This window comes from Notolabrus celidotus, chromosome 16 (genome assembly GCF_009762535.1).
Source record: "Notolabrus celidotus isolate fNotCel1 chromosome 16, fNotCel1.pri, whole genome shotgun sequence".
NCBI lineage: Eukaryota > Metazoa > Chordata > Actinopteri > Labriformes > Labridae > Notolabrus > Notolabrus celidotus.
The window spans coordinates 26709521-26725050 of record NC_048287.1 but is presented as its reverse complement, the minus strand read 5'-3'; the positions used below and the strand labels follow the sequence as shown (position 1 = coordinate 26725050).

Sequence of the window (15530 nt, the reverse complement as noted above, 5' to 3'; positions counted from 1 at the left end):
ATTAGCCCATTATTCCACAACTTAAATTGATAACTGCAGGCCTTGTAGCAATGTTTAGTTACGTAAGAGCAAATGTTTTTTATTTACTGGCTTTTTATGATTTCATCAGAGGGGATAGGACAGTGACTAGAGTAGGGAACAGGAAGGAGGGAGTGGGGAGGAGACTTCTGAATAGCCGGGTTCCTGAAACAACAGACGTGGAGTGGCTGAAAAAATAGATTGATTCACCCCATGTCATGTGCCATTGTGAAAGACAATCAAAACCATGTCTGGGGTGCCACATGACCTCAGAACAGAAAGTCTAGCATGTTTGATTTTTCACTCCATCTTCTACGATTGGTTCTGTCACATTAGTGAGGTTGGCCAATGAGAGCACAGAGCAAACATCACAAGTGTAAACAAACAAAATGGCAGTAAGAGAGAGGAATGATGAAGATGCTGCTGCGAAATGGAAATATGAGCCAGAGGAAAGGTTTGTTGAGCTTTGGCAACAACATCCCTACCTTTATGATGTGTCATTGAACGACGAGCATGACAGAGAAATGGCATATCCGAGTATCCTCTAGCCCCGCCCCTCCTCCTTCCAAGGTCATCACATTGGTCGTGATGATTGGTCAGATACCACGGTGTAGTCTGTCATGTTTGTTGGTGATGCCATGACACGAATTTGAGGCTCTGCCTAATCTCATACGGTGTATCAGACAAAATCTTTGACTGCATATAAAACTTGGAGTTTTCCATCACAATCACTGCAGATAAAGTGACTGTTATTCACACAGTCACTCATATCTCTGTGTGTTCCTTTCCATGTGCAATTATTCATAAATGCTGAGCTGTGTCCTCGTAGCAGGAGGGCTGTAATTACACCACCCCTTGTCTTTGTTAGAGTCTCCATCCGCTGTGTCATAACCAACATTATAGATTATTGACCCATTATCTCTGAACAACCCCTTTTATTGTGCTGAAACATACTGATTAGAGAGTTAATGAGCCAGAAAGTTTATTATCTCTACCTCTGCATTTACTTGAAAAGTACTCCTTTTTCTGCTCATCCTCATCTGCTTTTCTCAGATTACATCATGTCCTCATCTACTTATTTATACACTCAACTTTACACTCACTTCATCTGTTCCTCCTTTGCACCCTGTCCATTTAGACACTTCATTAAATTGAGCTCAGTCTATTTCATATGATAGCAAAGAACTGTTTACTTCCAGAGGAGGCCTCATTTTGCTCTAACTCAGGATCTGGATCCCGCAGAGTCTGCTAATTATAGCCTGTCGCATAAGGCTTTAATCTTCAGGGATAATTTACTCTTTTTTTGGTTTCTAATTTTGTCCTTGTTGGTAATGGATGATTGCAGTGATTTCTCTAAGCTTTGATTACCACACAAATTACCTCTCAGTAAAGGAGTCAGGCTGTGTTTCTATTAAGACTTTCAAAGATAAAGTTCACATTAATTATATGTTGTTGTTTATGTTTGGGGTTCCACTCACAGAGGATAACTTTGGGCTAAATTGTCATTTAGTTGAAGTAAGGGAAATCTAAACTTGAGTAAAAGTGTCCAGGTTATCTTCTGAATGCAAAAGAATGGAAGTGACATTTTAACCTTTTTGATTCTGTATTGGTCACACAGAAGAGATATGAGGTGTTACGAAGTGTGTTCTTTATTGATATAATTCAAACAGGGTTTTAGAAAAATGTGTGTGAAATTTGCTTTCAATATACATGGTTGCAAAATCAGTGATTTTACAAAGTCATTAACCCGTAACAGTCTGTTAGCATGCTAACAGGCTAAATCCAAGAAGGTTCACTTTCATGCATAACACCAACATGCAAACATTATTCTTGGCTGCATTCAAATTAGAGCTGTTTCAATGTACCGCTATTGATGCTATCCTGTTTTTGTAAAAAAAAAAAGATATAAATTGATGTTGTGCTAAAAATAAGTATACTGTAATACAGTGTAACTAATGGTTAACCGTCATTAAAAAGATGCATGACAAAGAAGTGGCAGCCGCAGCAGCAGCAGCAGCAGCAGCAGAAGCTCAGTAACTAGCCAGCTAGCTAGTCTAGTTTGTGGCTACTACTGCAGCGCAAATCTTGGCAAATCATGGCATAGTTGAAAGATGAATTTTTTTAGCTTGTTTTAAATTATTTAGCCTGTTTTTAGTGTCTTTTTTGAATATGCTCTGTCAAGCTGGTAAGAAACAGCATTTTGTTTCACTACGTATGCAAATACTAGAGGAAATGACAATACAGTGAATCTTGAAGCTTAAAGCAAGGTACTGTACTCGCCTGCAAAAACTGTTCTCTCCCCAGTTTGGGAGTTTTTTTTAATTTGTAAAAAAGACTGTGTGTGTGTGTGTGTGTGTGTGTGTGTGTGTGTGTGTGTGTGTGTGTGTGTGTGTGTGTGTGTGTGTGTGTGTGTGTGTGTGTGTGTGGATAATGTTTAACAAAATCACACACAGAAGAATTTGAAGTTTCTGTCACAGGGTTGTTGACATGGATAGAACATGACATTCATTAGAAATGGATGAGGATACGTAAGCAAGTCAATTATGTTGATTAGTAAGGTTCATGAGATAATATGTCACTCCACCATTGTATTGTCTTTCCTTGAACAGTGAAGATGGCTTCAAATATGTCCATTGACATGCATCAATATAAAAAAAATGCAAAAACTGATATCACAGCTTAGTTGCTGTCACTTTGTCTGCGTTCATGTTGTCAAAATAGCACTCTGTCTTTTGCACCATACGTATGATGTCATGTCCTGCTTCCTGAGTCTCAGGTGTGCATATTTAAGAGGCTATTGTGAGCATATTACCATGCTATTAGCATTTCATTCACAGAGGGGCAAGTATGGCTTTAGACTCTTTGTGCTAGTTTAATCCAAAAGGCTCCCTGAGACCTCAATTATCTTTCACTTTTCCACATTTCCTTCAAACTCCTGTCAAGTTCTCACTGGAGAGGATTTTGTGACGGCCAAGGAAAAGCTTTGACAGTTGTTGCTTTTGTTAAGAAGATTAAGTGTCACTGGATATATTTCTTATTTTGCCAGTTTCTTATGGAGATGGAAAATTGTTTTTGCAACCTCAAGACTTTTCGTAATGGCTCCTTGTCAGAATCTGTGGGTGTCGTATTTGTCTCATTTAAGGTGTAAACAGAAGTTAAATTATGCAGCAGAGTGAGATTTATTTGAGTCCCACGTGAAGGCTGAGCTTTTCAGGGGAATGACAATAAATGGTTTGTGTTTTTTTCTTTCATATTATTGTTCCTCACAGACATATTCATCTGTCTTTTCCACCAACTCAGACACAGATCAATCCAACAGTCCCACAAATCATGTCAGATCACTTCATCTGGTGTAAGGATGAAAACACTTTGCCACTGATTGAGGTATCACACACACACACACACCACACGCACAAAGTAGCTGATCTGTGAGGGCTTTCAGTCAGAGCCGAGGTACAGAAATAAACTGAAAGTGTGTTTCCTCCTGCAGGTCGAGTCTCATCTCAGGTCAAGGTTTCAGAGTGTGGTGCTTCTTTGTGTTCTGCAGCTCTGCTTTTCTTAAAGGGTTGATTCACCCCAATTACAGCATATCCTCCATCTACCATCACTGAAATCTAGCCTTGAACTGCCTTTGACTGAAGAAATAACACACATCACACTTGTTAAGAGCACTGTGTCGATCAGCTAGAGCTACCGGTGAGTTAAGACCAAGAAACATTTTCAGGAAGGTGCTGTTGTTCAGTTTAACACAGCTTTAGGAACGTTGTGATGTATCTCAGGAACTGTATTGATTGTGGCATTTTCACTTAAATATTTGACTTTTCCCAGTGGTCATCATGAGGCTGATTCTTTTTGAGTAAAAAATACATTTTAATGACTTTAGTTTTCCTCTAATCCCCAAGTATAAGTTTTGGTTTGACTAAATCCCCACCTTAAGAAATCCTCATCAGACTCAGCTTCATGCTATTTGCTAATTAGGACATTTTTATCACAGAAAGTGACTGAAATCATGTCCAAAAGAATCACATTCAGTCTTTGTGTTTCTTAAAGGTGACATATCACGCTTTTTTCATCAATATATATTGGTCTAAGAGGTCCCCAAAACATGTCTTTAAAGTTTATGCTCAAAAAAACACTTTGAAATCAGATTTTGGCATGCCTGAAAAGCCCTCTTTTTCAGTCCTCCTCAGAACACTCTGTTTTCTCTCTGACCACGCCCCCTCAGGAAGTGGATGTGCCTCGGCTCTCCAGCACGTTGATCTAATGTTTACATGTTGGCTGAATATACACGGCTGCTCCCAGATAGCGTTACTTCAACCCTCTGAATCTGATCCAGAATCTGATCCTGACGGAGAGGCGCCTGTAGCAGGACCTTTCTGAAGGATTGGTCACAGATTTAGTGTTTCTTGTTGTTTTATTTGTCAGTATGTCAACGTGTGTCTTGGTACACAGCTACAGCTATGAACATGTAGCTATGTGGCTATGCTAATTAGGGCTAGCACTTATCCATGATAAATAAAAATCATCCACTTGATCTTCAAATCTGCAGACGTGGGGAGTAAAACCGACCTTTGTGTTTATTAAGACAGCCTACAACTAGCATGCCTCCCTCCTAAGCTCCTTGTTAGCACACATTTGTGCAGGTAATGAAAAACGGGGGAGGGATTCAGTATTATTTTATACAGTCTATGGGCTGAACAAGCTCCGAGCTCTGACTCCGTGACAGACAGGATATTGTTGTTACGTAACAAAAACACGGAAGTCTGAAACAGCTCGTTTCACGAACATTTACAGAAAGGTGGAGAAATCAAAACAGGGGCAGAATGGATTTTTTTCATTCTCGGGGGGTTTGTAGACATGCCAGGGACACATATTTCAGGTAGAGAACCATTAAAAAGTCCATTTTGCATGATATGTCACCTTTAAAGATGACATTTTAACTGTGGAAATCAATTATTTTGGGACCCCCTGAGACCCCCTTATTGACCTCTGACAGTCCCTGAACTCCACTTTGAGAACCACGCTAATAAAACTCAAAATGAATGATACAACAAATCAAAGGTTGGGGCCTTACAATAAAAATAACAAAAAATTGGATTTAAAATCCAAAAGAGAGGCATGACTCACCTTGTTCCTTTTTTCATGGTCATTTCTTACTGCCCTCGACAGCTTCAAGCAGTCTTTTGTGACTATAACAGCACTATTACTGCTTTCACCTTTTTGCTAGCATGGCCTTGTTGTAGCAGCATGCTGTGTTACATCATGCTCACCTTGAAGGTCTATTGAAAACACCAGACAACATGATGTGCAGAAGGTTTTGGTTGAGCTGCTGCCGAGTGGCTTTACTCAACTCTTTACTTCCTGTAGCTTGTTGTAGCTGTGAAGTCTTTTCTTTAGGTTTTTGTTACTAACCATAGAGCTTTCTGGAGTCCCTGAGCTCCCTTGTCTCGTAGGTTCCTCTGAGTCGCTGCCATAGACAGCCTGCTGCTGTGGACGTGCCAGACTCCAGCTAGTACAACTACTACTATCTGTCTCATCACTATCATCTCTCTCTCACTTCATCTCCTTCAATCCCTCTTTCCAACCCCAGCTCGGTCGAGACAGATGTCCAACATGAGTCTGGTTCTGCTCGAGGTTTCTGCCTGTTAAAGGAAGTTTGTCATTGCTGCTGTAACTTGCTAAATGCTGCAAAGTGCTCTGCTCATGGTGGATTAAAATGAGATCAGACTGAGTCCTGTCTGTAAGATTGGACTGGATCTTATCCTGTCTTGATGTTGGGTCTTTGATAATAATATAACATAGAGTACGGTCTAGTCCTGCTAGGTTTATAAAAGCGTCATGAGACAACGTAGCTGTGATTGGATGACCGATGTCACTAGTTTGGGACTGATCCATTTTGTTTCGGTATCCGGCTAATACAGGACAGTTGGCACTAGTTGACACTAGCCTAAAAGAGCTGTTAGCATTAAAAAAGGTAGGCAAATAGATGAACTTTAATTGTGTTAAGAGATAGCTGAAGGGCTCCAACCCTTAAACTGTCAGTATGGCTAGTTACCATAGAGACATGTTTCTAAAGTGACAATTTAAAGAGCCATTGTTGATTTCATTCAAGTGTTTTCCATTAACAGGTTCTAAAATGAACTGGTGTCCATAAGACCAAGCCCCTTAGAGACACTGTAACACTGTGCAGTTGTGAGACATGTCTACATTAGCAACATGCTGAAGGATAAGTCTCTCTGTGGACCATCTCTCTGTATGTGTTTTCATCTCCATTCACACCTCTGAGTCTGAAGCTGATGGCATACCGACGTCTGTATACAAGAGACAAGGCTTCACATCAAAACATGATTTACACCCCACAGATATTACACTGACCCTTTTGAGATTCCACTCACACAGCTCAGTCGCGGCGGTGGCGGTGACGGTAAATTAGCAGTAAACTGGAACCTCTCTCAGGCTGACTTTATATTAGCTGCTGCTCTGTAAACTTGATAGAAGAATTTACATTGATGGGGGAGAAATGCAATGTTTATGTCTTCGTATATTCCCTCAAGGAATTCAATTGTAGGAAAAGTGCTTTTATTTAGGTCCCTGTAGTGTATTATGATTGAAAGGATGGGAGCTGTCTTTGCATACTGAACATCAGATGATCAAACATTTTTGCCTCTCTAGCAATACGACAATCTGTCTACACAATTTTTAAAAACATGGTTTCTTTCAGAGTTACAGTATCTAATTTGTAACAAAACAGGTGTCTATCATTGACTTTATACAGTATATTGATGGACGGCATGTCTCCACCTCCTCCTGTTTAACAAAAATGAAGCCAAAAAATACCCTGAAGATTGCCCGAGATATTGACATGCTGCCTCTTCTGCTAAGCATTTCACATTTTAGTTCCCTACAAAATACCCAGGATCCGGGGCGCTCATTTGGCCTATTACAACTACTACTATCCACCTCATCACTATCATCTCTCTCTCTCTCTTTCTTAATCTCCTCTATCCCTCTTTCCAACCCCAACTCGGTTGAGGCAGATGTGTGTCCAACATGACTGTCTGGTTCTGCTCGAGGTTTCTGCCTGTTAAAGGAAGTTTGTCCTTGCCGCTGTAACTTGCTAAATGCTGCGAAGTGCTCTGCTCATGGAGGATTACGATGAGATCAGACTGAGTCCTGTCTTGATGTTGGGTCTTTGTTGATAATATAACATGGAGTACAGTCCAGACCTGCTATGTTTGTAAAAGTGTCTTGAGTTAACGTTAGTTGTGATTTGGCGCAATACAAATAAAGATTAATTGGCGTCATGTATGGAGGCTACAGTCCTCAAGCAAAACCCTGTTTTCTACTCTATCCCCTGTCCTCTCGGAATAATAGCGTAAAAACCAGAAATTGAAAAGTCAGAAAATAGCACTTTAAAAAATGACTGAGGATCCTTCATGTAACAGAGTCAGCAATCCAAGTAAAAAATTAAAAGTTAAACTCTCAGTGTAACGACCACTTGGACATAAATCAGTATGATAAGAACTAACTATGATGACAGGAACCATGTTTGATGAAAATATATTTAAATTGTATTTTGATCTTAAAGTTTGGCACGTCTCATCTGTTTACATGGAGAGGACAGCTTCATGGCGTATACTGCTGACAGTCAGTAGGGGGAGCTCCTGTTTTTGTTCTCATCCAGCTGAAACAAGGCAGCTTTAGCATCTGTGCCACTATGTCCACTTTCTTCTTCTTCCAGACTTTGTCTCGAAAGTAAGTTCATGCACTTTCGGTTCTTCCATCTGAGTATTCTCCCTCCTGTCCTTTGACCAAGTCTCAATCCTGCTCATTATGGGAGGCTAGTGAGGAGTAATGAGGAAGCAGAAATACATTTTTAAGTGTCAAAAACAAACAAAAGCACAAATGTTAAAAATGATCTGCTCTTTTTCTAGAAACAACTTTATTTGGAACATTAAGATCAAATGTTCAAATCAGCAACTTCCAGATAACCAAACTCACAATATCACACTATTTTAAAAACACGACTAACACACAAGCTTCCAAAATGTGCATCACAAAATAAGATTTTCAAAGTTTTTTTATGGGAAATAAGAAAAGCAAGAGTGGCACTAAAAATATACCAATTACTCAAACAGAAAGATTACAATAAATAACAATCACTGTACATACATAGCAAACACTCACAAGTGCATGAATGTACTGGTATTCAAGGCATGTGCAGTTGTGTTAGATTTACTGAGCTGTAGCTGTTATCTGACATTTCCAAACACAGGATAAAAACCTGTTAATGAACAGCATTTTACACCACTGTGTCTGCTGTCTGCTGCTGCTCAATTTATATTCCTCTGTGTGGTTTTAGTGTGCTCTGAAATTCATGAACAGTCACTGATCTGGCAGAAACGCCAGAAAACATCAGCTGAGCTTCACACGTCCTCTCAACCATTTTCACCAGTTCACTGACGGTTTTCATCACTTGAAAAGCAGGACAGGCAAAGCAACACACAGTTCACATAATACGAAACACGGACATATTCACTCCACTTTGCTTTAACTAAACTTCTAGTGCTGAAGCTGATTTATATCAACATAATGTTACACTAAACTCCTGTAACACTATATACATTCTTACACTGTAAAGTATTGAGGTTTACAATCAGTTGCTCATACAAAAATAAGCGTTGAAGACTGAGGGAGGAGTTGCTCTTTGATAAGGCATTATTTGACCAGAGGTGAGGATATAACTGAAGTAGTGTTCAAATGTTGTTTACATTTTTTTGTTCAAATTGAATAATTTCAAAACCGACAAATCATCAATTAAACCTGATTCATACTGTTTATTTATACCTGTACCTACGCAGAGGCCTACGTACGTAGCTGACGTGCACCTCCTCCAAAATATAACTACCTGTAGAATCAACGCCGACCGCAAGCCTTGTGATTGGTCTGCTCGGCGGCACTGTATTTCCCGCATTTACAGCACTTCCGGGATCCCAGACATCGGCCGCACATCGTATTTCATCTCCTCTTCTCTATTCTTCATGTAATCATGTCTGTATAATAAACAGCAACATGTATCAGCTGTGGATTAACATAACACGCTCTGAATCGCTGTGGAAAAGTAAACAGAGATCATAGCGAGGCTGAAAGCAGGCGACCGGCTATCAGAGAGACCGCACTGTCCTCAAGCGTTTCGGAGAAGAATTGCTGCGCGACACAGACACATTGACGCACAAGTATGTGGGGCTCATGTCCGCGTTGACCACTGCTGCGTAGGGGCGACGCATAAGTATAAATCAGCCTTTAGAGGGCAATGCTCCCCTGCTTTATTGACCAAACGAGTTAGTGCTATGTATCTCTTCTTCAGAAGCTCCGCCCCAAAAGTTCATGGACATTCATTAACCATATTCACAGGGTTATAGTCTTGCGCTGTTGTTCTCCAGGTTGCTAGTTGTATAACTATACGGCTTATGAGAATTCTGATTCATTAAACCACTTCCTAGTTGATCAGAAACTGTAGATATGACGGTTAAACTAAAACAAAGGGACGTCTAGCTGTGTATTTCAGGGGAAAACAAGATGTTTTACAACCTATTAGTAACTACAGACAGCAGCTTGCATTAGTATTCAGACACTTTCTAGCTAACAAGATTTTAGCAACAAATTTAAGGCCTGTTGTAACTAGATACACTGTAAATGGTTATGTCAGCTAGCTAGAGGCTATAACCCAGCCACATTAAGACATAGCCAGTGTTGGCATTCACCACTTTCCAGGTAATGGTAATGATAACGAGGAACTTAACATTTGTATGTAGTGGCGCCATCAACGGGTAATGTTAGACAGTTGGACCTAACCTAGCTACAACGAGGCAGTAGCTTTCAGCCAATTTCTAGCTAACAGGAATTTTAGCAAGGAATTTAAAGCCTGTCATATCAAATAACGTTGTTAAGGGAGGTGGTAGCTTTGGGCTTTTGTATTATATGTAGTGGTATTATCAAACGCTAATGTTAGCCAGGTAAAGGCTGACAGCAATTAGCATAGATTGCTTATGTAATTACAATTTTCAACATAGAAGGAAAATAATCGCCTTGTGATATGGTCCGTTGCAAAACACCACCCGTACACCAGGCAAGAACTTTGCTGTCCAATAATAAGTCAAAACAATGAATATTACCTAGATATTAATTTTCTGCCATGTGTTATGTTACTCCTTCAAGGTTTCTTCCACTACCCAGGTCAATCAAGTATTATGATAATTAAAGCTGATGGAAACAACATTTGAGCCATGATAAATTATACCTCTTGCTAGATAAAGCTCAAACAGCCTACAATGGTCTTAATTTTGGTGCTATTCTCAATTAAAGTAATTGCTTTATAGTTTCCCTTCTCTTTATGTTGAGACTTCTTAAACTCAAAATACAACCAATGAGTTTACAAAGCCTCTCCATCTCGGCCTCATGACCTCAGCAGTCTGTCTTGGTTTTCACGTTGTGCTGGAGGTTATATTCGTGTCCTTCACAGTAAAAATAGGGCCTGTTTTTGTCTGTGAACATTCAGCTGAGTCATGCTTGCAAGAACCGCCTGCTCTGAAAACATCAGGGGGTTTGTACGACTAATAAGACAAGATTTTTGTAATAAAAAAACCCTGTTTCAGCCTAGAAACAAACCTGCCTGAAGCAGAGGCAAATTATGTATAGATTTTTGTTGTCGACTATACAGACTTGATTCCAAAATTCAATCTGGACTTGTTGGTCGTCTGTCATCACTTTGGTATCCGTTTCAATTAAAGCCTCGTGGATAAATTGTTGTGGTAAAAAAATAATGTGCCCAGACTGAGCGGTCCATTGGATTTCACATTAGTGGATTTCTGGGACTTCGTATTTGGCCAGTCAGTTACCTCCCATTTTTCACAGGGTGCAACAGGTTGCTGCATAAAAGTTAAAACTCTGAATTTAAAAGAGCGTCTGTTACTTTAAAACCCTTGAGTTTTTAAGCCAGGTTTCACTGGAGCCTGTCCTTTCCATGTGCATCAATAGTGGTGTGTTTTTACGCCAACCAGCAATGAGTTGATCGCCAGAGCTGAAGGGGCGGAGGCAAAGGCAGAAAGAAGACATAAGAGGAGTCCAAGGAATGAAAAATAAAGAGGATGTTGATGATGACTGGAAATAATATGTGATAAGCAAAGACTGCATTTAAGAAGCAGACAGACTGCAGCTTTGAAGCATTGGGTATGCCACTTTTGCTGTCGCCATCTTGGTTATCTGGAGCCAGTGGTGACCATATTTTAATGAGATTTGGTGAGATCCAGTGTACCATGTCTGACAGGTTGTTGTTGATGTGTTCTCATTCGCTAAACATGTAGGCACACCACAGCATATCTTACTTTATCTTATATTTCACATCAAATGGGACCATAATATACAACATTAACATCGTAATGTATTGAAGAAAACTTAAAACTTCCTAATGATAAATTAATCACAATGGATATAGAATTTTCTCACGGGTTTTTTACACCATCTGACACCTTTTTCACAAATCCCCTTCGCCCCCTGCTGGCCATTAAGGATAATGCAGTTTTAAGGCACCTTGTTGTCTTCACTTTTGAAACAAAGCTGCGTCCACTTCTTTCATTCAGTCTATGGTCAAACCTCATACTCAAATCAGCAACGTCATGACTATCTCTGACAGACCGAGGGAGGGGGGCAAAAAAATCTGCATTCCAGTTTTGAAGATCATAAATGAGTCCGAAGTGATCTTGATTGTTGCACATTCCCGTTTATCTGAGGTGGGATTGGTGTCCTTGTTCACATTCATGTTGTGTTGACACATTCACAGTATATAACATGGATAGGTCCAAGATAAGACACAGATGCGAGAGCTTATCTGTCCATAGTTGTGTCTTTACGATGTCTGGAATCCGTATCTACTTTGAGTTTTGTGCCTTTAAGACTGTCAATCCACATCAGCAGCTGTGATGTGTTTACTTCTTCAGTTTCGGCCCGCTGGTTTGAAAAAGGTCAGCAGGCACTCAGGACTCAATAATCCCTCTTTACAGACTCCATTAAGCAGAGTTTTCTGACTCCTCATCCTTCATTGACTCTAAGGAACAGAAAAGTTTCTCTCTGTGGACTGAAACAAACCTCAGGCGTCACTGAAATCCTCCTTCTCGTACACACATTGATCAGGGAACATCATTTTCTGCTCAGACAGCAGATCGTCTGTGACTGTGAGCTCCTCCAGCTCTGTTGTGAAGTGATCGGTGCTCTCCACCATCGACGTGTCTTTAACCGCGCTGTATGTGAGGGCCACGCTGTACGCAGTGGGTTTGTCAGAGCCTTTCCTCCCGCAGCGGCAGATCTTGCGGAAAGCAGCGCGAAACTTCTGCGACATGGCGTTGTAGATGACCGGGTTGATGGCGCTGTTGAGGTAGATGCAGATTCGGCAGAAAAGAAGGAACCAGCTGTCCAAGTAGGCCCGGTCCAGGAAGGAGTTGACCACCACTAGAGTGCGGTACGGCATCCAGAGCATGGCAAACAGGATCACCACCACAGCCAGCATCTTTGTCACCTGTAGAGGGTAACGAATTTAAAGTGATCCAGTCCATCTGCTAACATTTGAGTAAAGCTAACAGATTTTGGGCCACTCAGGTCTCCAAAAGGAATAACAGTCCATCACAACAGGATAATTAGCAAAAGCTGTTCAAGTGAAACACTTTCAATGCATCTGTAAAGTCCCTGTGAGGAGTTTTTTATGGTAACGAAACAGAATGATACTAAAGCCTGGTTTACACCTCTGCATCAAAGCCTACGCCAAAGCCTACGCCAAAGCCTACGCCTACGCCAGAGGTCTGCATAGCCCGTTTCAAACGCAGAAGCCTACGTGCGTAGCCTGATGTGCACCTCCTCCCAAATGTAGCTACCCGTCGTTATGACATAGACTCCAAGCCCTGTGATTGGTCCACTGAGGAGCATTGTATTTCCTGCATTTATAACACTTCCGGATTCACCGTTCATCGCATTTAAATTTCTTTACCTCTCTATTCTTCCTTGAAATAATTGTTGTATGATCAATGGGAACATGTATCAACTCCAATTTAACATAATACATTCAGAAATGTGTGAATGGATTTTTTTGAATGACTGTTTTTTTGTTTTGACAGAAAAAAAATATCTACAGAGACGGCTAACCCTGTGTTGTCGTAATGTGTCTTTTCTGTCATTTCAACTCAAGATTGCAAGTTTCTGTCAATTCTTGGACTAACCTGTGTAACGTATCGATCATGAGTAATTCCCTCAAGGGTAAAAAGTGTGACAACCAACCCCGGTCTCACCTAAAATTTCCAGTTTAGTGGAACATGAGTCTATTTAGTTAGCTTTCTTTATTCCAATTTAAGACTTTGATGTGGTTTGGGAGTTTTTACTGTTTTTATTCAATTTTGCACAATTGTGGAAGCAGTGTTCACACTTGTGATTCTGTTTTTATACCACTTGTGTAGGAACATTTAGTAAAATTAGGCCTACTGAATTCACATCTTTCCTTAAAATCAATTTCATAATGGGAATATGTCGTGCTAGATGGGGAGACATGACTCTTTGAGTCTAACACTACAGTGCTGCATTAATGTAGTGAAGTTCTGCAGACATGTTCAGGCAACATCTGTGTCTAACTTGGAATCCAGCTGCAGGCGGAGGAGAATAGGTGTTGTGTTAGGATTGAAAGTAGTGCTTAGGCAAATTGGCTTTACAACAGCAAAGTCAAGTGCTGAACTTTTTCTAAATATTGTGTACATTTACACGAATATCAGTGTTTTGGTCTGACTCTTCAAATTGCCTAAATTCAGTGGTAACATTGGTCCTGGTTGATTGCTGTGCTTTAATGGTTTCTCCCTAGTAAAAATGCATCCCTAGTGGGAAATGCTTGCTATTGACAAGTTCCTCATACAACTCCACTTAATACAATTCATAATAATGCATAAGATGATTATACCTTTAAGGAAGTCAAACTTTCATCCTATCAGAGATCTCACCCACCTGTCTGCGTGATGTGGCGGTGGAGCTGGAGTGTCTTGAGTTCTTGCAGCTGCTCTTCTTGTTGGCAGAGTGGTTGTTGTTCTGTCCGTTCTTCTTCTTCTCTTTGGGGTCTGAGGGCAGCGGGTTGAGGAAGAGGATCCTGGCGATGAGTCCGTACAGCACCGCGGACAGCAGAAGCGGCAGCACGAAGAAGACGCCGAAATCAAAGAAGTAAATGGGTAAATAAAACTTCCTGGAGACTCTGTAGCCGCAGGTGATGATGGTGATGTTGTCGTACACGAGCTCCTGGATGTCAGACAGGTAGAACCACATCACACAGTACAGAGAAGTGAAAGCCCAGACGAACACAATGATCTTTTTGGCTCTGGACAGGGTGCACAGAAACTGCGCTTTAATGGGGTGACATATGGCGATGTATCTCTCTATGGTGAACGCTGTTATAGAGCACGAGGACGCGTTGATCCCGAGGTACTGGAAGTAGGTGATGCAGAGGCATCCATAGTGTCCAAACACCCAGGAGCCAAAGATGCTGTCAGTGATGGTGGGTAAACCCGCCGCTGTGAGCACCATCAGGTCCGCCACAGCCAAACTCACCAGGTAGCAGTTTGTTGGAGTCCTCATGTGTTTGGTGGTGAGCACAACCAGGATCACCATGACGTTTCCAACGATTCCTACAACACAAATCACGAGAAGCAGCAAACTACTGATCACTTTGTACTGGATGCTGTAGTCTGTCCACATCCCCAAAGTCTGGTTCGGATCTGGGGATGATGTAGAGTTTTCCATCTTGATGTTTTAGCCCTAAATCTGAGAGAAACTAAACTTTGCAGCCGGAATTGTTTCCTCTTGACGCACCGAACAACTTTTACGCGCGACAGAAATGAGAGATCTATCAGCTCTGCGGGTCCATAAATTGTGAAACGATGAAAAGCATAAGTCCAAAGTGGTTCCCGCGTCTGTGCTACCAGTCAGTGCGCCAGGATGTGACACAGAGCAGCTGGGACTCGGGTGAAAATCCGCGGTCGTGCTGTGCGTAAAAAGTGATGCGTCTCCGCGCTCTCGTCAGAACAATCTGTGTGTGTCAGACAGATGGCGGTTTGGTTTTGAGCTCTGCTCTTGGCACTGGCTTCTATTACGTATGCGAGGGGATTAGCCCATTATAAAATTTCCATAGAAGACCTCCCCCTATCAACAAAGCTGCTCAGACGCCAAAATGTGACAACACGTTTCCGTCCTCTTGCACTTCTGGTGTGATTTTTTGTGACTTAGAGTATGCTTCTGCATATTAATAAAGGGATTTCAAATGCAACTTTATTTTCTGTCACTGTTACTGGATGTTGGTGTGTAGCTTTTAAAGCAATCTTAACTTAAAATTATTATAATAATGTTTTTGTTTCTGTAGGGAAATCTTTCTTTTAATAACAAGCTCAGCTCAACAGGCTGCCACTCTAGTGAAGTAATGTATTATGCCAGGATGC

At 41.0% G+C, this 15530-nt stretch overlaps 1 protein-coding gene across 1 annotated transcript; it reads right to left on the bottom strand.

Annotated features, from left to right (window-relative positions):
* Positions 1–7948: 7948 nt before the first annotated feature.
* Positions 7949–15314, bottom strand: trhrb (thyrotropin-releasing hormone receptor b). Its single transcript, XM_034704248.1, has 2 exons — positions 14053–15314; positions 7949–12589 (listed from the first exon to the last, which is right to left on the bottom strand). The coding sequence occupies exons 1-2, from the start codon at positions 14836–14838 to the stop codon at positions 12164–12166; spliced, it is 1212 nt and encodes a 403-aa protein (XP_034560139.1). The 5' UTR covers positions 14839–15314; the 3' UTR covers positions 7949–12163.
* Between the last annotated feature and the right edge of the window lie 216 nt (positions 15315–15530).

Excerpts from the sequence above, each read along its gene's own strand:
- trhrb (XM_034704248.1), bottom strand. The coding sequence starts at position 14,838 with ATGGAAAACTCTACATCATCCCCAGATCCGAACCAGACTTTGGGGATG. Across the intron at positions 12,590-14,052 it reads CCGCCACATCACGCAGACAG|GTGACAAAGATGCTGGCTGT; the intron begins GTGGGTGAGATC and ends TACCCTCTACAG.